The 23,070-nt window shown below is 34.7% G+C and overlaps 1 protein-coding gene across 1 annotated transcript in view; it reads left to right on the top strand.

Moving 5' to 3' along the window:
• itpr1b (inositol 1,4,5-trisphosphate receptor, type 1b) overlaps positions 1–23,070 on the top strand; it is a 269,709-nt gene that overhangs the window by 35,474 nt on the left and 211,165 nt on the right. Inside the window, exons 4-9 of the mRNA XM_056468320.1 lie at positions 10,161–10,276; positions 11,087–11,173; positions 12,417–12,575; positions 19,133–19,231; positions 20,637–20,720; positions 20,809–20,955. Coding sequence (XP_056324295.1) covers positions 10,161–10,276; positions 11,087–11,173; positions 12,417–12,575; positions 19,133–19,231; positions 20,637–20,720; positions 20,809–20,955 — 692 coding nt within the window. The remainder of the gene's footprint in view (positions 1–10,160; positions 10,277–11,086; positions 11,174–12,416; positions 12,576–19,132; positions 19,232–20,636; positions 20,721–20,808; positions 20,956–23,070) is intronic.

Here is a 23,070-nt window from a genome sequence, read left to right as displayed (position 1 = left end):
GGAGAGAAAAGGAGTATGAGAGAATGAATGATGTTGTGTTTAATTGTTTTTTGAAGAGGCCAGAGCTGCAGCTGATTGAGGCTCAGCTGTAGTTGGACAAACATAGCAGATGCTTTAGGCACATAAAAACCACAGTTTTCTCACTCAGGATGAGCTCTGCCCACCGAAACACCACTGACCTCAGTGTGAATGTCACAACAGCACCAGAACACCAGCCTGGCATCAGCTTTAAGGGTTATGTTAGTCGGTTTGATTCATGTTAATTATCTGTAATGCTATACAGTATGTAGATTGCTCTAATTCAATAATTAATTCATTTATTGAACCGCCAACTTATCCAGCATATGTTTTAGGCAGCGGATGCCCTTCCAGCTTCAACCCATCACTGGGAAACACCCATACACTCCCATTCACACATATACACTACGGACAATTTAGCTTACCCAATTCACCTATAGCGCATGCCTTGGGACTTATGGGGGAAACCGGAGCACCTGGAGGAAATGGGGAGAACATGCAAACTCTATACAGAAATGACCCAGCCGAGGCTCGAACCAGCGACCTTCTTGCTGCTAGCTACAATAAATTGTTTTATTGGACATTTAGATTTTAATTTATTTTCAAATAATTTCTATAATTCATGTAATAATATTTACAATGCTTGATTTATATGCTATAAATAATTATAAAAATAAAATAATATATGTATTTGATGTAAATTTATATACATACACGTGTACTGTATATACATACAGACATGCATGCATACATACATACATACATACATACACATACATACATACACATACATACACATACATGCATACATACACATACATACATACATACATACATACACATACATACATACATACATACACTCACATATCCAGTATACATATTTTATAAATTGATAGATAGAGAGATTGATTATGGCCCGTTTCCACTGAGTGGTACGGTTCAAGTCACCTTTATCAGGCTTGCATTTCCACTGCTAAAAGGAAACCAGTGGTACTCTTTTGGTGAACGTGGTGGTGTATGACAGAAAGTTTCAGTTGACACCATTCTCGCTGGAGGAAATGTCTACAGTAAAGCTGTACGGGTCGTTCACATATCATATGAGAAGCACTTCTAACAAAACAAATGCTTTATACACATCAATACTTGTGTATAAATGTTCATTACTAACCTTTCTATGAACATGATTTGATTATAACTGCAGATCAATGATCTAAAATAGCCTGCTGTAACGTCTGCGATTACATAAAATAAACAAATAAATGCAACATATATGAACACACACAGACCCCTACAGTCTCCGATATGTTACCAATTACAGAAAAACTATAGCATACATTTAGCATACATTTAGTCTTACTTGGGTAAAAAAAAATACATGCAGGATATAGCCCAGTCAGTGCAAACCTCTCATCTGTATCTTTAATTTTTGCCAGCACATGTAACCTCTGTTAGAAAGTAATTCCGTCATTCTGAGTTCACAATAGTCCAAAAGGTGATGATAATAGTTAAACATGGCAATTGTTAATGTTTTAGGTTGCTGAAAGAATCATTTGCTCCTTTGTTTTATTTTCGCGCTTGTTCATTTCTGACAGCATCGGATGTCAGAAGCACTTCAGTAATCATGTGCACGTTATTATCATCAGCTCAGGTTCATTAAGATCTGTTCATTAAGATGATGACAAGGTTTGTTTGAGCTCGGGAAGACCATGGCTCATTATTATATGTATATATTATTATGGTGTAATGTCTTGGCTGTGTATTTAAAACATGGCGCTTCCTTTGTTTTCATTCTGGCTTGTTGCACGAGCGAGTGACGTATCTCTGTAAATCAATAGCATTGCGCATCTAGCTCTGCCTTTTGGTTCCTTTTTGTTGTGCTAGGTACCCTTTGTGGTATGGTATGGTTCACTTTTAGGTCCCTTTTGACTTAGTGGAAATGGGCCATTAGGTTATATAATTGCATTTATATATTTTATATGTAATTTTGTAATGCTAAAAACACTGTTGCATGTATATTGACAAAAGTGTAAAGCAATTGATTACGATTGTGCTGTTGAAAGTACACTGAAGCTGGAATGGGGAAATAATTGAGCTTTTCCTGAAGACATGCACTATCTCTCTCTCTCTTTTCTCTCTCTCTCTTCCCTCTCTCTCTTCTCTCTCTTTCTTCTCTCTTCTCTCTTCTCTCTCTCTCTCGTCTGCTGTCTCCAGGTATCAGAGCAGGGTTTTGTTCAGTCTGAGAGCGTGTGAGCGCTAAATCTTTAGATCCCTCGTGGTATTAATAGCTTGCTTAAGCTGTTTAAAAGGCCTGGTTTCCAGAGAGCTTTAGAGTGTCATTCAAATGTTCACCCTTCCCTTCTGATCCTGGATCAGGTCATGGAGATGAGCACTAGTGCAATACACACTATGCTCACTTTTAACCTGGGTTTTTATTTAGCAGATTTCTAGCATGAGTTAGCATGTTGCTAACCTGCATTGGAGTATTTATTTATTTACATATTTAGAAGAATTAATCATGGTCTTATTATAATAAAATTGTAGTAAATGTGTTGTTTTTGGCACTTGATAACCATCTGTACAACCACAGCGTTTTTATTATTTACTGCTTATAGGTTGTTTTTACATGATGTCATCGATGATGTGAGGAATTCAGATGGAGGGCAGGAAGTGATTCTTCTACATAGGAATCGCTATCAGAACATCAAAATATTTCTGTTTTGTCTTGTTTATGATTTTTAAATTGGCCAAAATAAGAAATGCCGAACAGCTTTTATAAACTTCCATAAGTTTTTGCTCATAAAGGGGAGAAAGTTCAAGAAACTGTCTGAAAAACTGAAGAAAAGGCGGCATGTAATAAACATTTATTCAATACATCCATGTGTACAAACTTTATTGAATGGGATAATCCATTTGACAGCACCCAATAAAGATTAGATACAGGCCTAGCTATGTGTAAAATATGTTAATGTGTTATATAAAAATCAGATACAAACACCACCACACTTATACAAAATCCAGGAGAATATCGCTGCAATGAAATCTCCATCTTGTTTTGCAATAATCCAAGTCTTTACTGATGTTTTCTTGAAATAAACAACTGTAACTTAAACATTGAGATGCGCTGCAGCAGTAAATGTTTGCTGATTGAAAATTCATTGACAGAAAACTAGCAACAAAACTAGCCGGTTATTATTGTGGAGCACTTTTCTCCCTTACAAAAATAAACAAATAATAATGTAGACTATGCGTTGACGCTTTTGTATGCTTTCATCTGTTATTTCGTGATGTCTGGAAGATGTCTGCATGGGGAAAAACTATAGTAATTTATAATAAACATGCTTTTGAACCACATAGTAAAGTGTATAATGTGCACAACTCTTTGTTAATGAATGCTACAGAATACTGTAAATTGATAAACTGTAATAACTACTGTAACGTTAGTGTAAACTGTGGTGCGTTGTGATTTATAGCACAGAAAACTGAAGCCTATTGAATAATTTGTTTATTACTACAGTTGTGTTGAACCACAGCAACAATATAATTACTTCAACAGTTTAAATCAAGTAATTATCTATAGTATGCTTCCAATCGACCCTCTTTATGATATAAGGTTCATGCCCAACATATGTGGTTATTTTCTATTTATATCTCCTTTGAAATATGGTATAAATCGCAAAAATATGGACTTTCCTCTTTGTCTCCCATTCAGTTTTTTACTTCCTGCCCTCTAACTGAATTTCACGCGTCATCAGAACCACGTGATTGAAAACAACCTATACCATGGTTAAATTACGGTTAGTGTAGCAAAATCCTTTACACCTTGACTTTGAAATATCATGTTTTTCTTTTTTATTTGATGTTAAATCATTCAATTCCATCTAGAAAATTATTGTATTAGAGTGAGTGAAATATTTATGTCCAAAATACCTTAAAATTTGGGTTATTTATGTAAAATAGTGGGGCAGCACGGTGGCGCAGTGGGTAGCACAATCGCTTCATAGCTAGAAGGTCGCTGGTTTGAGCCGTGGCTGGATCAGTTGGCGTTTCTGTGTGGAGTTTACATGTTCTCCCCGTGTTAGCATGGGTTTCCTCTGGGGGCTCCGGTTTCCTCCACAGTGTAAAGACATGTGGTATAGGTGAATTGGGTAAGCTAAAATAATTTGTAGTGTATGTGTGTGAATGAGTGTGTATGAATGCTTGCCAGTGATGGGTTGCAGCTGGAAGGGCATATGCTGGATAAGTTGGCAGTTCATTCCACTGTCTCGACCCCTGATTAAGAAAGGGACTAAGCCGAAAAAAGAAAATGAATGAATGTAAAATAGTGATAAATGTTGATCAGTGAAGGGCTATTAGTCTCAAATTTATTGTTTTTTTGTTATAACTGCACTTTTTTGGTTGTTATTGATCTTTTACACTTCTGTTAACTTCTGTTTATTTATATTTTTACACTTTTAACACTCCGTATTTGACAGGGAGAAGTGTTTATTTCGGTCTCTCTGTGGTTTAGCATGCTAACACATCTCTGAGTTTGTCCTAGTGTAGCCCATCAACACCATCAACCTACATTTCTCCACCATCATTCCTTCACTTTCCTCTCTTCACCTCCATCCTCTGTCCCCATTTCTGTTTCCACTTCTTCCTTCCCCTCTCCAGCCCTCATTCCCTGGCTGCTAATCCCAGAGCGCTAACGTTAGCATTGGCCGCATTTCTCAGTGCGCTCTGCAGATGGAGTGCTATTTTTACCCGTCACACTTAATGGTGTCCTTTGTGTTTTCCCTCCCTTCCTCTTCATGTTTCCTTTTCTTGTACACAGTGTCAGGTAGAGGTTCTCAGTGTTGTCCTGTCCCATCATGAGGAGAGTTTACATGGTTAACATCGTCATTGTGTCTTATTCTCAGAGCTTATATATGTGACAAAGGCTGTACTTTGAGTGAAGTATATCTGTCAACTTGACCAAAACACATACACACACATTTGTTTTTGTGAATTGTGGGGGCATTACAAAGGTTTCCATTGTTTTTATACTGTACAAACTGTATTTTGTATTGCCCTAACCTCACCCTACCCCTAAACCCAACCCTTACAGTTTTACTTTTTGAAAAAAAATATTTCTGTGTGACTGATAAGCCTTTTGAGAAATGAGGACATCAGTAATGTCCTCATAATTCACTATCTTCTTGTAGTACCTGTCATACCTATGTCATTATACAGTTTTGGGTCTTAATATGTCACAAAAACACTCACACTCACACACTTTCGCACAATTTGTGAAAAATATTGGTAGTTTATGAAGACTTGCCATAGACGCAGGAAGTCTGTCTGTCTGAGTGTGTGTGTGTGTGTGTGTGTGTGTGTGTGTATATATGTGTATATATATATATATATATATATATATATATATATATATATATATATATATATATATATATATATATATATATATATATATATATATATATATATATATATATATTATATATATATATATATATATATATATATATATATATATATATATACAGAAATTGCATACCAAAAGTTTCTCTTCCTCATTTTTAAAATAGCATTTCAGCATAGTTCTTAGCCACATCAACCTAGAAAATATACGAGTCATTTTTAGTACATGATGTAACTATAGAAAAGTCAAGCTTTAAACAGGAAAATTATTGAGACACTTTCGTCATTTATGAGCGAGATGCTAATGGTCTAATCTGATTCAATGGTCTATGCTAGGCTAAGCTAAAAGTGCTCCTGCCAGACCCAGAGATCAACTCAGTGGATTCAAAAATGGTAAAACTCAACTGTTTACCTCTATAGGGGAATTATAAAATGAGCCTATTTTGAAAAAAATAGTGGAGTGTCTCTTTAACTGTGCCTTTGAATTTAAATTAATTACATTTTAATTGCATTTTTGTCTAGGACAAACAAATCTGTCCGAGCTAAGGCGGAAAACTACAGGGGCCCTGTTACTTGCACACTGCTGAAATATTAAAGACTACAATTAACAACAGAGTTAGGACAATTAAATTAAATTGCTGGGTAATAATCAACACTCCAAACAGTATGGGAACATGCAAGTTGCACTCAAGGCAGATTTACATTGGTGTGTACAATTATAAAATTACCTTTCTACTCCAATTCGCTGTTGAAATATACTTGCATAATGACTTGTATAATGACTTGCATAATGACTTGTGTCTTTCATAATTTTTAAATAATAGCAGACTGATTTAAAGATATACATTCAATTAAGACTAACATCTAAAACATCTGAAATAAGTCAAATATAATGAATATATAAATATAGTGAGTGTATTTTAAATAACTGCTCTTTTCTACACTGTAAAACATATCTGTTAATTAACAGTTTCCATTTATTTATGGTTATGAATTGCATTATGAGATGTTGATCTCTACTCTGTCAACTTTTGATGTTGAAAATAAAGTGACTTTTATTGACATTTTATTAGTTCATTCATTTTCCTTCTGCTTAGTCTCTTTATTTATCAGGGGTCGCCACAGTGGAATAAACAGTCAATTCAAAGATGATTCCTTGGATTTACTCAATTTTTTTACATTAAGTGGTTGTAAACAATTTATTTGGGCTGAATTTAGACAAACAAATTAAGTTGAACATTATTAAATTATATTTGTTTGTTTAAATTCAACACAAATAAATAGTTTGCAACAGTTTTGCATGCAACACTTTTTTCAGTGTACCGTAATGTATAACACATACCCAGACAATATACAGAATCACTTTAAACTAGTAAAAATGTTCATAAAAGCCACTTTTCACAACTTTTCAAGGTTAAAATTTATCGTAATAAAGATCATTATCTCATAATGCAGTCCAAAAGCAAAAATAAATGAAGTGGGGGATAAAAATATGAATCACAAAATACGGAAAACTGCACATTAATGGATGTTGTTTTACAGTAAGTGAATGACTTTCCTGATGTAAATGTAATGTTGTTTAATACTGATTATACTGTTTGAGTGGTCATGATTTGTGATGTAACTAGGAGTAAACTAGTAGTTCACTGTAGTTTGTCACACCAAACAGCTTCAAAACAGGATTTATTGTTTAAATTTCCTTAATAAAAGGACAACATCTTAAAGATAAAATAGTTTCTTAAAAGATGGTGCTTATTATATTCACTAAAGGTTACTCACTGAAGCTAATGAGGGGTGAGCCTGGTCTGTACCTGGATGGGAGACCACATGGGAAAAATAGGTTGCTGTTGAAAGTGTTGTTAGTGAGACCAGCAGGAGGCACTCAACCTGCGGTCTGTGTGAGTCCTAATGCCCCAGTATAGTGAAGGGGAGTCGTCTGAAAGAAGGGGTCTTTTAGATGAGACGTTAAACTGAGGTCCTGACTCTCTGTGGTCATTAAAAATCCCATGGCACTTCTCATAAAGAATAGAGGTGTATCCCCAGTGTCCTGGCCAAATATCCTCCATCTGCCCTTACTCATCATGGCCTCGTATTCATCCCCGTCCAGTATCACTGTCTCTCCACTCCTTCTATAGCTGGTGTGTGATGAGTGCACCGGTGCCATTGTCCTGTGGCTGCCGTCGCATCATCCAAGTGGATATATATATAAATACACATTACATATAAATGAACAAAACGCTAATTGTCATATGATCATTGGACTGAATATGCGTTATATAATGTCTACTGTCTTAAATAATGACTACGCTCTTCACATTGTTCATTTATGTTGTCCCAACACAAATTAAGTGAACTTAACACATTTAAGTGGATTGAACATAAAACAATGAAGTTTTCCCAAAAAATCTTCAGAATTGGGTTATTTTAGCTCATTTATGTACAGTTGATGTCAGAATTATTTGCTAGTTATGACGGGTATTAACAGGTATTAGCTAGTTTATTTTTTCCCCAATTTCTGTTTTACGGAGGAACGATTTTTTCAGCACATTTCTAAACATAATAGTTTTAATAACTCATCTCTAATAACTGATTAATTTTATCTTTGTCATGATGACAGTAAATAATATTTTACTAGATATTTTTCAAGACACTTCTATACAGCTTAAAGTGACATTTAAAGGCTTAACTAGGTTAATTAGGCTAACTAGGCAGGTTAGGGTAATTATGCAAGTTATTGTATAATGATGGTTTGTTCTGTAGATTGGAAAAAAATATAGCTTAAAAGGGCTAAAAATATTGACCTTAAATAATTTAAAAACTGCTTTATTGTAGCTGAAATAAAACAAATAAGACTTTCTCCAGAAGAAAAAATATTATAGGAAATACCGTGAAAAATTCCTTGCTCTGTTAAACATCATTTGGTAAATATCTTTAAAAAGAAAAAATTTAACTGTATTTTTTTCGACCTGACTCCTTTCACTCGCCTGTTTGGACAGAAACCATCAATGTGACCTAGTCATTTAATAATGTGAGGCAAACTTCAGTCTTCTTGTGTCCTCCTTTGGAAAGCAAATAAATTGTTCTGGTTGTGCCTGCAGTCACATGTGCCCTCATGATTTCATACAATAATGATAAAGAGCACAATTAAATGGGTCACATTGTCTCTCAGATTAACCTGCTTATGTCTGTGCTAAAAATGTCTAAATACACACTGGTGGATCAGGACTGATGGATAGATTGTGGTTTTGGTATCGTGTTTGAAATCGAAGGTACTTCAGTGCTTATAGACGGACATTTGTGCTTTTTGAGAAACATTACAAAAAAATGTTTTTGCTGCTTGTTCAAACTACTTATTTAAAGTGAGTTGAAACAACACAGTTCTTAAGTTATTTGGGGAACTTAAATTTAGTTCTTAAGTTATTTGGGGAACTTAAATTTGTAAAAACTATTAAGTTAACATAATCGATTTGTGTTGGAAGGAGTTGTGTGGAACCCAGCATTTTATTTTTACAATGAAGGAAAAATAAATAAATAAACGTGATGACCATGCTTCCTCTTCTTTCTTTGACTTTAAGAATTTAAAAAAAATGTATGTTTAAAATGTTCTAAAATATCATATTTAAATATGCAAATGATGCATGAATTATTTATTTATTATAAAAGTTTAGAATTGTTGTTTTATTTTTTGACAAATTATAGTCATAGTTTTAGGAATCTCTTTTCATCACTCCATTATTCAGAAGATACTGTAAACAACAGTACAAAATCCATAATGTATTGAATTATTTCTTTCTTTTTTTTTTTTTACAATCAGTTAAATTACGCATAAACAAATTCCTCCATGGTAAAAAAATTATATGATCAGTTAGTCCTGACAGCATTTTTAGTTCATTGTAACTCATTAAACAAAGTTACTCATGTTCTAACTTAATTTTATAAGTTATGCAATTCAGGTTAACAAAATAAAAGTTCAATTGAGTTCAATTAATTTGAGTTCAATTAATTTGATTCAGCTTAAAAATTTAAGGTAACCAGTATTTTTTTACAGTGTCAGTTAAAACTTTGAGAATATTGTAATGATTATAACAATATTCCAGCGCCTAGACTGCAGCTCTGCACAAGAAGTTTGGCTAGAGGAAAATGGTTGTGCCCAACTGAACCTGTTTTTTTTTTTCCCTTCACTTTCGTCAATTGGTAAAGTTTGTTCCTCGCTATTGGCTTGCTTAGTTTTGGACTTGTCGAGCTACGCATCAATAGATTTGCTCTTCGGTGTTTGGACTTTCAGCAGTGAAAATTAAACCACACTGAACTGAACTAAACTGAACTTCAACTCTAAAAACTGGACTCACACAGTTTCAATTCACTATAATCTTCTATGTTAAGCTGCTTTAAAACAATCTACGTTGTAAAAGCACTATAGAAATAAAGATGAATTTAATAAAATTTGAAGTTTTATGCAAGTAAGAGCTGCTGAAGTTGAGTTTTGTTTTTTTTAGAAAACAAACTTTAAAATATATCTTGACATTATAATCTACAGACACAAAGTGTGTTTTGGATGTTTTCTTTCCATTAGAATGAAAAATAAAAACATTATGAAAAGCCAAGTATCACCAATTCTCAAAATTGATCGATGAGAGAACTTTTTTTTTGCATGCAGTCTTACTTTAAAAGAAGAAATCTTGAGTTTTTTTCCCCCCTCTTCAAACCAATGAAATTATTTTTACATTTCTCTTTCCCTCCAGATTGTCAGTTCAGGTTATGTCCCATGAACAGATACTCAGCCCAGAAACAGTTCTGGAAAGCAGCAAAGCCTGGTGGAAACAGCACCACAGACACTGTGCTGCTCAACAAACTACACGTGAGTTCATTACAGGACAGTTGTGGATTGCCATATCGCTTAGTCAGGACTGTTAAATATAGTGGTTGTGAATAAAATTTTATTGTGGATTAGCCTAAATCTTACCTGAAGCTTTTTATTTTATTTTATTTTATTTTATTTTATTTTATTTTATTTTATTTTATTTTATTTTATTTTATTTTATTTTATTTTATTTTATTTTATTTTATTTTATTTTGTTTTGTTTTGTTTTATTTTATTATTTTTTTTATTTTTAATTAATGTAATTAATAAATTTATTTATATATATATATATATATATATATATATATATATATATATATATATATATATATATATATAAATTTAATTTAATTTAATTTAATTTAATTTAATTTAATTTAATTTAATTTAATTTTTGTCAGTATATGTCTAATATTTGTTAGTTGTAATTTATTATTATTATTATTATTATTATTATTATTATTATTATTATTAGTAGTAGTAGTAGTATATTTATTATATGCGGCGGATACTCAAATCACCTTAGTATTTTGAGAATGAAAAATACTTTCTATTGTATTAATGAGTTATTGCAGTTTTTTAGTCAAACTGTTTAGATTTTTTTATATTGCAGTATTTCATTCATTCATTCATTCATTCATTCATTCATTCATTCATTCATTCATAACATTTGTTTAACCCAACCATCATTTTAAACCAACAGCGAATGTACAACTTAAAATCCAGTGAGATTTCAATTCAAATGAGTAATATTGATTAGATTTTCTGTGTTTTTAATATGCGTCCCCTCTGTTGGTTTTTCCCCAGCATGCTGCAGATCTGGAGAAGAAGCAGAATGAATCGGAGAACCGTAAGCTGCTGGGAACAGTGATCCAGTATGGAAATGTTATTCAGGTAGGTCAGCCAGCTGGCAGACGGGCATCAGAGGATCTCACTGTACCACCGAGCGCCTGGCAGGACACAAATCTATTGTTCACTGTTGTTTTACTAACTCTGTCATTGAGCACGCATTGATGATTGTTCTACATAATTCAAGCCAGATGTCTTGTGACCTCATCATGTGAAAGTATTGCTGCATCCCAACTTGCATACTAGTCAGCCTAAGCAGAATTCAAAAAATGTAATTAGTATATCCCAAATCAAAAAGTATGTTGAAATTAGTATTCCTAAGTTACCCCCCATGGTTACCTATTTCCGGTAGAAATTTGAAGTGCAGGTCCGTGCTTACTTAATTCGCTAATATTACCCACAATATGTGTATGAAATATCCTGTCGTAAAATGCAGCAAAATGTCCTACACAATGGTAATACACTGAAAAAAATGTTGCATGCAAAACTGTTGCAAACAATTTATTTGTGTTGAATTTAAACTAACAAATTAAATTTAATAATGTTCAACTTAATTTGTTTGTTTAAATTCAGCTGAAATAAATTGTTTACAACCACTTAACGTAAAAAAAATGAGTAAATCCAAGGAATCATCTTTGAATAATATTTTTCAGTGTAGTTTCATTGTGGTGTTTACATGTCTGTACTCAACTTCAATAATGCGACTAAAATGGGCGTACTCACATCTCTTAATCCAATTTCTGTTTAGTTCAATTATGACCTTAATTGGATTAAATGATTCAAAAATCATTGTTTATATGGACTCTTAATCAGAGTACAGTCTTAAGCGTATTAAAATCGGATTATTGCTGTCCAGGTAAACATACTTATTGTGAACTTTAAAGTTTTATCCAATTAATTGATTAATCAAATCCATCTGGGAAATTGCTTAAGTAAACGATTCAAAATAATCATTAGTTGCAGCCCTAAACATTAAAAGTGTTCTGTGTTATATTTAATCTGCAACAATATGAACTTTTATAAAGCCATAATTGGCCATTAACTTCTGAATGCATAATTCTGCAAACACCTGAGGAGATTTCTCTGCATGAATGACCTGTGAATTGCAGATTTACCTGCTGCTGCATCTCCAAAATGGGAGGACATGAAATATGATAGAAATGTTGATGATGTGTTGAGATGGGATGTGTAGGATGTGTAGTATAAGTAGGTGGATTGGGATGCAGCATATGTTTTATATTTTGCTGTATTGCTATGAAAAGTGTTGTGTTTGTTCTTCATCTGACAGCTGCTGCATTTAAAAAGCAATAAGTACCTGACGGTGAATAAACGTCTACCCGCTCTGCTGGAGAAGAACGCCATGCGTGTGACGCTGGACTCGGCTGGAAATGAAGGATCCTGGTTTTACATCCAGCCCTTCTACAAGCTGCGCTCCATTGGAGACAGTGTAAGTGAAGGGCTCTCATTTATAAATGTGGCATACACACAAAATGTGCATACGCAACTTTCCACGCAAAAGTTGTGATACTAACTTGATAGGAGAATGTGCGCAGCTGTAATAAATCTCAAAGTAAACATATTTAACTAAAAGGACTATATTTAACTTAAAGGAGACCTATTATGACCCTTTTTACATGACATAAATTATGTCTCTGATGTCCCTAGAGTGTGTATGTGAAGTCTCAGCTAAAAATATCACACAGATAAAGTTTTATAACTATTTGAAACGGCTCCTATTTATACTTTGATCCTAATTGTGTCATTTTGGGGACTGTCGTTTTAAATTCAAATGAGATTGTGCTCTTTTCAAAAGAGGGCGAAGCTACAAACGCCTATGTGTCAGCATAGTGGCAGGTTCAAAAACAAGACTAATGTCAAATGCTATTGAGGAAGAGATCCATCACTAATGGGCGGGGCTTTCACCCTCTAATGATGCGTACAAAGGGAGAATGTCAATCAAAGTGTTTCCGCAGACTGTTTTTATAAAGTGTGATTATAAAAAAACTAAATTAATAAATTTGTACCATTAGCAGCTGGTTATATTCACAGACTGTTGCCACACAACCCTTTAAACCCCCTGTTAAAAAAAGTACGAGTGGGCGCAGCCATTTGAATACTTTTGGCTCGAGACTTCCGGTCTCATTCACTTCCATTCATTTTTAGATGTTAAAAACAGCTCGTTTTGCTGCTTGGTGTTGCAAACTGATATTTTCATATTATTTTATTCTACTTTGTCTGTATTGTCAAGCAAACACTTGTTTGTAGAGTAAGTAGTTTGACCGTTTTCTGCCGTTTATTATTCCTATGGACTATTATTCCTATGGATTATTCATTTCCCCCATAGGCAGCTGAATCGGAAGCTCTAAAACAATCGCAATAATGAGCGCACTTCGGCATTGAAGAATAAGGTCAATAGGTCCCCTTGAAATTTTGACTTTATTGGACCAGTTGAAAGCAACTTATGAGCCGTAATAAAAAAATAAATAAGTAAAATTATTCTGCCGTATGTTCATTTTTAGGAAGGTTTCTACACAAAGTTTGATGATCAGATGATTGACGGAGATAAGTGGCGAGTTGCAGAAACAGAGACAGCATGTTTACTCTAGTTTAACCAACTAGTACTTAGCAAAGGAGTAATCGGTCTTGGTTTTTGGATTCAGATTGGTTAAACTTTTTGGAACTGACTTTAAAAAAAGGTTATTGTCTGTGTTAAAGAAAAACCAATAATTGAATAACTTTTTATGAATAGTTTGAGCAGGCCTTTTTGCAGTCTATCAATAATAGTGAGACAGTTGAAGTAGTGTTTACTTAAGTTGACTTCACTTAAAAAGAGAGTAAGCCCTTTGCCTTATAATTATTAAGTAAACAAACTATGTGCATAATTATAAAAGTTAAGTCAGCAGGTTCACTATATATATATATATATATATATATATATATATAGACCACTAACAGATGTAACTACAAAAATAGATGCAAAGGTTTTATTATTTTTGTTCTTTTTTTTAATTATGATTTTATTATTAAAACTTTAAAATTCAATATTTAGAGCATTTTGTCTTACAAATGGAGTTAGTACACTGCCTTTTATTAGCTTTGGGTCTGTAAGATTACTTATTGTTTTTAAAATACAATAAAACTTCATTTATTTAATCTAAAATACATTTTTAAAAGTATTATTCATTCATTTTGCTTTGGCTTAGTTCCTTTATTCATCAGTGGTCACCACAGCAGAATGAACCACCAACTTATGCAGCATATGTTTTACACAGTGGATGCGCTTCTAATTGCACCCCCTTACTGGGAAACACCCATACACTCTCATTCCCACACATACACTACAACCAATTTAGTTTATTCAATTCACCTGTAGTGCATGTCTTTGGATTGTGGAGGAAATCGGAGCACCTGGAGGAAACCCACGCCAACATGGGGAGAACATACAAACTCCACACAGAAATGCCAACTGACCCAGCTGGGACTCGAACCAGCGACCTTCTTGCTGTGAGGCGACAGTGCTAATCACTGAGCCACTGTGTTACCGAAAGTAATATTGTGAATTAATATTATAATATAATACCTTAGTTTAATATGTGTTAAGATCTAATTATGTATTACAAAGCAAATATTTCAGCATCTTCATTTTTTGTATAAAAAATTCCGATTTTGTTTAAAATGTGTTTGACATTATTAATATAAAAAGTAAATAAAAGTACAAATAAATAATTTATTTCAACACGTATCAAAATGTTTTTATAATTTCTGTGTAAATTGTGTTTTAGAATATGCTGATGTGTTTTATTAAGTAAACAAAATCATTATAAAACTTAAGTCAATGGGTTTGCTGACTTGCTTTTAAGGCAACAGGTTTACTCACTTTTTTTTTTAAGTAAAGTAACTAATCGTTTATAAAAGTGCACATACACTACTAACAGATGTAATTCCAAAAATTTATAAAAACTTTTATTAATATCATTCTCTTTTTAAATTATGATTTTATTATTACCTTTTTTTTCGCTATTGAAAACTTAAAAATGCAGTATTTAGAGCATTTAGTGGCAGTTCATTCTGCTGTGGTGACCACTGATTGATGAAAAGTGTTTCTATTGACTAAGTAAAAAAGAAAATGAATGAATTAATGAGCATTTACAACTATGAGAACTTACAAATATAGGTCAATACACTGTCTATTGATAGCTTTGGGTCTGTAAGATTTCTTATTGTTTTTAAAATAAAAATACTATAATAGTACTACATTTATTTAATCAAATACATAAAAATGTAATATTGTGAATTATTATTTTATTATAACATATCATCTTGGTTTAATATATGTTAAAATCTATGTGAATATTTCAGCATCTTTGTTTTTGTTTGTATATAAAAAAAATCAGATTTTAGTTATAATATGTTTAAAATTATTGTTATTATAGACCCTTTCCATATTTCTGGGCTTCCCAGCAGCAGAAGTCATCATAGTTGGGTAAACTTAGAGCGCAGTGAATGGGAGAGTACACCAAATACTTTTCTACAATCCTATTTGCTGAAATAATAAAAGAAAAACTACACGATGGTGTTATCAAGACTTTCAGAAAAAGGGGAAAAATAGTGTGAGACTGATGTCAGCATCCAGAAGAAAGAACAACATCAAATTTACTGTCTTGCCCCATAGATGCTGCATTACAAACTCCTAGCATAAGCAATAATTTGTTTTTTTGTAATTTCATGCAAAGATGATAAAATACATTCATAAAAGCATATAAATGTTCATATGATTTAAAAAAAATCAAGATATTAAAAACTTTCAAGGATTTAAGATTATGATGATTATGATTAAATGCGTCATAACGTAAAAATGGTCCATTATTTAAAAAGAAATGAAAAAAATGCCCCCCATTATTTTATTTCAAAATGTCAGTGTTTTATAATTTCTGTGTAAAATTTGTTTTTCGAGTATGCTTATGTTGTTAATAATAATAATAATAATAATAAAATTAATAATAATAATAATAATAGTAATAATAATAAATAAATAAAATTAATAATAATACAAGTTTTGAAAATTTGTTTATATATTGTTATCTTTGCTAGCTGAGTTCAATTTTTGTGCATATAAACTGCCACAAGAATCTTCAAACTGGTCTGGGTTATATAAATTCCCAGCTCTCTGCTTGTTCTCAAGTGGACTCGGGTGCAGTTTTTACTGTGAGGCTCAATTAGGGCTAAAATAAATCGAACTGTGATGTCAAAAGGACCCTGCGCTGCGGCTCTAAATGGCCTGAACTGTGGTTACAACTTTTATGCATCAGGAAAAACTGCAATCCAAGCGGAAGCAGACATCAAGCAGTCTCCATTTGCTCCATTAGAGGTTGTTTTGGTGTCACCAGCTGCCGATCTCTGGGGTAAAGAGTGTTTTTTTACACAAGTTTCCTCTGACCGTTACATGATGTCAAAGCTCACAGCACTGAGTTCCCATGATAATGCCTTAAAAATGGCCTCTGTGGGAGAGAAACCGCTGCTGGCACTCCGCCTCCGTCACGCAAAGAGACCATGGTACATGGAAAAACTAGATTTTCTCGCATTTAAATATACTAAAAATGATTCAAAAGATCAAACATCAGAAACAGTGATATTGTAAAATAATTGATTCATTTTATTCCTGTTATTGCAAAGCTGATTTCTTTTTTTTTTTTTTTTTAGGAAACTTTACTCCAGTTACCAGTGACACACTTTAGAAATAAAATAAAAAAAGATTAAAAATTAAAATCCCTGAGAAAAAAATACTACTAACAACCAGGGGTGTAGCAACCTAGGGGGACGGGGGGATACGTCTCTCTCACTTTTAGAGACATTCCATTTAGAAACAGGTGATTAATAATTATATGAACGTAAACTTTTGGATCTCATTCAGCTGCCCCCCACTTTTAAAATGTCCGCTACGCCCCTGCTAACAACAAAAAAGAAATCCAGAAATATGGTGATTTTTCTTTTCTTTCTGTCATAGTGAAGCTGAAATTTCAGGTGAATTCATTTATTCGAATTTTGCTACAAATTTAGTTAGATTTTTTATTTTTATTTTTTTTAATGTTAGGTTGTGATTGGGGAGAAAAGACTAGTTTAACATGCCTTGGACAGCCTATGAATAACACTAACATTTACTACTAACAACTGGAACATTTGTAAAACCTCTTTGTTGTTTTACCTTTTAGATACTCCTTTCTATATATATATATATATATATATATATATATATATATATATATATATATATATATATATATATATATATATATATATATATATATATATATATATATATATATATATATATATAGTACAGATTACAACTTTGGACACACCTTCTCATTCAAAAAGTTTTCTTTTTTTCATGACTATGAAAATAGTAGATTCACACTGAAGGCATCAAAACTATGAATGAGCACATGTGGAATTATATACATAACAAAAAAATGTGAAACAACTGAAAATATGTCATATTCTTGGTTCTTCAAAGTAGCCACCTTTTGCTTTGATTACTGCACACTCTTGGCATTCTCTTGATGAGCTTCAAGAGGTAGTCACCTGAAATGGTCTTCCAACAGTCTTGAAGTAGTTCTTAGAGATGCTTAGCACTTGCTGTTTCCTCTTTTGCCTTCACTCTGTGGTCCAGCTAACCCAAAACCATCTTGATTGGTCCAGTGATTGTGGAGGCCAGGTCATCTGGCGCAGCACCCCATCACTCTCCTTCTTGGTCAAATAGCCCTTACACAGCCTGGAGGTGTGTTTGAGGTCATTGTCCTGTTGAAAAATAAATGGTGCAACTAAACGCAAACTGTGGTTTAGCAGATATTCTACCATTAAGGCCTGAATCACACAGTCTCCTCTTAACATTTGTTCTAGAGATGTGTCTGCTGCTAGAACTCTGTGGCATTGACGTGGTCTGTAATCTGAGCTGCTGTTAACCTGCGATTTCTGAGGCTGGTGACTCGGATGAGCTTATCCTCTGCAGCAGAGGTGACTCTTGGTCTTCCTTTCCTGGGGCGGTCCGCATGTGACTGCACTTGGGGACACTTTCAAAGTTTTCCCAATTTTTTTGGACTGATTGACCTTAACTGAAGGTTAACATTACTGGTAATTTGCAGAAGGAAAATAGCCAGAAAGATCTGGCGTGAGATGTCTACTCCAGCCAATCAGAACATTCAGACACATTCACATCTGTGCTGTTTATGAAAATAAAAGCCTTTGAATATTTTTCCAGACATATTTAGTTGTTAGATGTTAATCAGATATTGATTCCATGTTCCTTCTTAATGCCAACCGTGGAAAAAATTATCCATAAAATGCTAATGACAAACCACTGTTTGTTTACCTTCAAGCTCTGCTTCCTTCAGTTGCTTGACGTGTGTGCATGTGAAGCAGCTGATGAGCGGCAACACACACACACATATTATGAACATCTCGACATGCGAAAGTGTTCCTCTATATGTTTTCATCGAAGTGGTTCACAATACTATCCATCCACAGAGTTTGTAATGTAGTCAAATGTTTACAAATACAAGCGTAGCCGTTTAGTGGTTATTTCTGGTTAATGATGTCAGAATTTTGGAATGGATGTGTGAATGGTCTTTTCCAGAAAAATTCTGTAACGTGCTTTACCGGTAAAATGTGTATTACATGTACAAACTTTGATTTTGGATGTGACTTATTTTGATTAACCTTTGCCCAGAACTAGTTTTAATATATGTTCAAATCTAGTTATTAATGTATTGCAAAGATAATATTTTAGGATCTTCATTTTTACCTATAGAAATCCTTCCAAAAAAAAAAAACTACAAAAAAGAAATCAGAAATCTGGTGATATTTTGTACAATTTAAAATAAGCGTTTTCTATTTTACTTAGTTTTTCCTGTGATTGTGAAACTGAAGAGGAGTTTAATTGTCATAAACATGCACAATTCTGACACTAAATATGTTTTAATTTCGATCTTCTTTCCTCTCTTTCAGGTTGTGATTGGGGACAAAGTAGTTTTGAATCCAGTAAACGCAGGGCAGCCTCTCCACGCCAGCAGCCATCAGCTGGTGGACAATCCTGGCTGCAATGAGGTTTATCTGCTTTTACTTTGAGTTTCATTCTTGAAATCAATGGGAGCTTTTGGCACCTCACATGTTTCTTATTATGCATTAAAAAGGGTTATATTTTGGTTTTGTTGTGTCTCCAACAGTTTGATATGCATGCAAGGTCAAAAAACACTTTCATTGTCTTATTATATGCATTTATTTTTACTTGATTACCTCAGCGACTCCCTTATGATTCGTTCAGGGATTCATTTGTTCCCAAACCCCTCCTTAGCACGATGCTAATCTGAGCTGATTTGTTCGATGAGCCAGTCTTTTGTGATTGGTTAACAGTGTTCAGTGTGAGAGAGAGAAATGCCCACCATGGCTTATCAACAATTTTGAAGTAGTCAGAGTGCAGAGTGTATGTGTGAGCATACCTGCCAACACTCCCGTTTTACGCAGGAGTCTCTCGTATTTCAGTCCTATCTCCCGCCACCACCCTCCCGTTTTTTCCAACCGGACCTCAGCATTTTGGTACAATCTGAAACCTCTGGGTCGCCAACTTAGGTATAGTATCCGATCGCATCAGCTGCCCGAAACACGCTTCATAGTAGTTACTAACACCACAGAACACAGCACCTGGTTCTCAACAGTGTTATTCAGACACCTAACCCAACATCCCCCCCCCCATTTCCTGGATTTTCAGGGACAAATGTTGGCAGGTATGTGTGTGAACCCAATGCAGGGATCTGCTAAAATGTTTGTCTTCCTATTTTTCTTTCTAAAGGGTTTGTGGGCGGGGCCAGGGGTTTCAATTTTCCCGAGATGTGTATGCGCAGCAAATGGGCGGAGCTTGAGTTCCGTATCGACGTCACGCCGGCTCGGCTAAAGACTCGTTACCGCATCAATTCATTCAAACCACTATGAGTCAACTCTTTTTATCCATGAATCAATAGTTTTAAACATGGTGCACTTTCAGATTTAAGCCTCAGCTGGATATTTTACTTCACTTATAGCTGTGTTACACACTGCATGGAAGGTCAGTTTCAAAAACCCATAAAAGGGGCTCTTTAAAGCAATGGCCAATCAGAGGTGTAGTTCTGTTGAGCTGCGTACTTTCAATCATAAACAACAGCAAACTCCTGAAACTGTGAGTTAAGGGAATCATTTTGTGGCTTCAGTGATTAAAACTGGAGTTTCAGCGTAACTAATGCTTGAGTAATAACACAGACTGACATGTTCTGACGAGACATTCCTTTAAACATTAAAATGAGTTTATTTGTAATCAATTTATAAACAGAAGTTGAACACAAATCCTGAATCTGAACATCCTGAATCTTTATACTGTGGTAACTCTCATTTCAGAGCCAGTTTCTCTGCCAGAATGACTCTGTAGTGTGAAATGTAGTTTGTATTTAGTGCTGTTTTTTCCCTCTGCTTTTCTCCTCAGGTGAACTCGGTGAACTGCAACACGAGCTGGAAGATTGTTTTATTTATGAAGTGGAGCGACAACAAGGAGACCATTCTTAAAGGGGTAGATGACCTATGAAATTTTAGCTTCATCTGGGTGTTTTTTCAGGATATGATGTTTCTGTAGTAATTGCGTCTCTGTGGTTGTTTAGGGTGATGTCGTTCGGCTGTTTCACGCGGAGCAGGAGAAGTTTCTGACCTGCGATGAGCACCGGAAGAAGCAGCACGTGTTTTTGAGAACAACAGGCCGTCAGTCCGCCACCTCTGCCACCAGCAGTAAAGCATTGTGGGAAGTGGAGGTGAGTTTTAAGGTTGTGTTTGTCAGGGTGATCGTCACAGATTAACACAACCTGAATGAGTTTGGCCTGAATATAATGTGAATCTGGTTGAATATATTGATGTAGTGGGAGTATAAACAGTGCTGTATATGGAGTTCTATGTCAAAATTAAAGCTGCAAGCAGCGATGAGAGGGACCTCAGACCCGGGCTCACCGCCACCTGGTGGCCTTATGGATGACAGAGAACAGCTTAAATAATTTAAGCTGATATATATAAAAACCCTGAGAAAATCACAGATTAATGCCAAACTTCCTCCTGTCAGCAGGTGGCACAATAACTGTGACTCAATATTGGCATGTAGATGTCTTCAGGTGAGGAATTTGAAGGAATTTGAACCATGTGAAGGTTCAGGCAGATTGGACATTGTTTGGCTGAGTTATAAGTACTTCCTCTTTCATGGCAAAACACTGAGGTTTGTCAGGCCGCCACGGACACACCCTTCGGCAAAAACTCTAGAGGCTCGTACACACCGGGATGCTTTTCTCGTCAGCGTTTTTCGAGACGTTTTTCCGGATTCAAACTCAAACCATTTTCACTGCTTAAAGTTACTGGCGTTTCAAACAAGCATGGATGGTTCAAGTAGCAGCTCCAGCGATGAAGAAATGATTATTGTTCACCAATAGTTCACCAATTATTGCAATAAGCAGCTCCACGTTCATATCGCCTCTGGGCATCTTCTTCAATGTGCGCTCGCATTGACAGTTTTGCGCTTGAGCGCCTCTAAGTGCTGTTTATTGTAACGTCAGCAGCTCTGTGCATGTGAACAAAAGGTTTTGAGACGTTTTTTAAAAAAAAGAAAATTTACACCTGCCATTTTGCGCATTCGTGTGCGCGATCACATTTGCACACTTTATTTAGTTTCGAGGCGTTAAATGTTGACAGAAAACGTGAGCAAAAAGTGTCCCAGTGTGCAGGGGCCTTAGGGCTGTGTTTCAATTCCAAGAATGCACAGAATGGACTTGCGTTCTTGTGGAGACCGGTCTTGCTAGGTCACCTCGGAAGAACGAACTCAGGAGACCGCGTAGACAGAGAACACGTCCTTTTAGAAGCATGAGATGCTGCGTTCTTCCTGATCGTCACATGACCCTCACACATCTTTAACCAAAAATTATTTAAACATTAGAGCATTCATACAACGATTTAATGTTTTTCCCCTTTTCACAATATATACTATACATAAAGACTTTACAAATATACGTTGCACAATACAAATAAAACCGATTTTAATACGAATTTCAGCAAATAAACACCCTTAATGTGTTTATTCCTTTATTAAGATTTTCATGGTAATGTTTACTTTCACCATCTCATTTAGGGAATCTCCTGAGATAAAGAAGTTATATCTCTGAACTTTAATAAGAAATCTAAGTAGGATGCTGCGCTTCCCACCTCCAGCTGCAGTGACTTCTGGGACTTCTACCGCTAGTTCGGTGCTCAAGTCTGCATCACTGCGTCCTTGATACCAAGAACACATCCGGGAACTTTTATGCGTCCTCTGTTCTTGCGGTTTTGGAACTGAACTTTGGCAGTTGATGATGATGTTACATGAGAACACGAGAATGCAAGATCGCTGAAGAACGCATATTGAGAAACGGCCTAGATCTTCACAATATATCATCGCTAAAGATTTCAGATGACGCCACCCAAATTTGGTGCTGATACGATAAAATTTAGGGAAGGAGTTTATTACATTGTAAAACATGTCATTTCCTGTTGCCAGCAGGTGGCGCTATAACTGTAATTGGATATTGGCATACAAACATGTTCAGGTCAGGACTGTTAGCAAACGTGTGGATTTTGAGGCAGATCAAACAAAGCATGTCTGAGTTAAAACAACTTCCTGTTTCGTGGCAAAACTTCTAAGTTTGTGAGGCCGCCACAGACACACCCTTCGACAAAACTCTAGATCTTCGCAATTTAACATTGGCAAGGCCTTTAGATGACAAAACCCAATTTTGGTGTTGATTTGCGAAAATTCCTAGGAGAAGTTTGTTAAAATACTATACCTGGAAATGGCAAAAACTGCGCTTTTTTCGGCAGAGGAAGCAAAAATATCCAGCTTCCTGTTGGGTTTG

The sequence above is a fragment of the Danio aesculapii genome, chromosome 11 (genome assembly GCF_903798145.1).
Source record: "Danio aesculapii chromosome 11, fDanAes4.1, whole genome shotgun sequence".
Classification (NCBI taxonomy): domain Eukaryota; kingdom Metazoa; phylum Chordata; class Actinopteri; order Cypriniformes; family Danionidae; genus Danio; species Danio aesculapii.
This window is presented reverse-complemented; position numbering and strand designations above follow the sequence as displayed.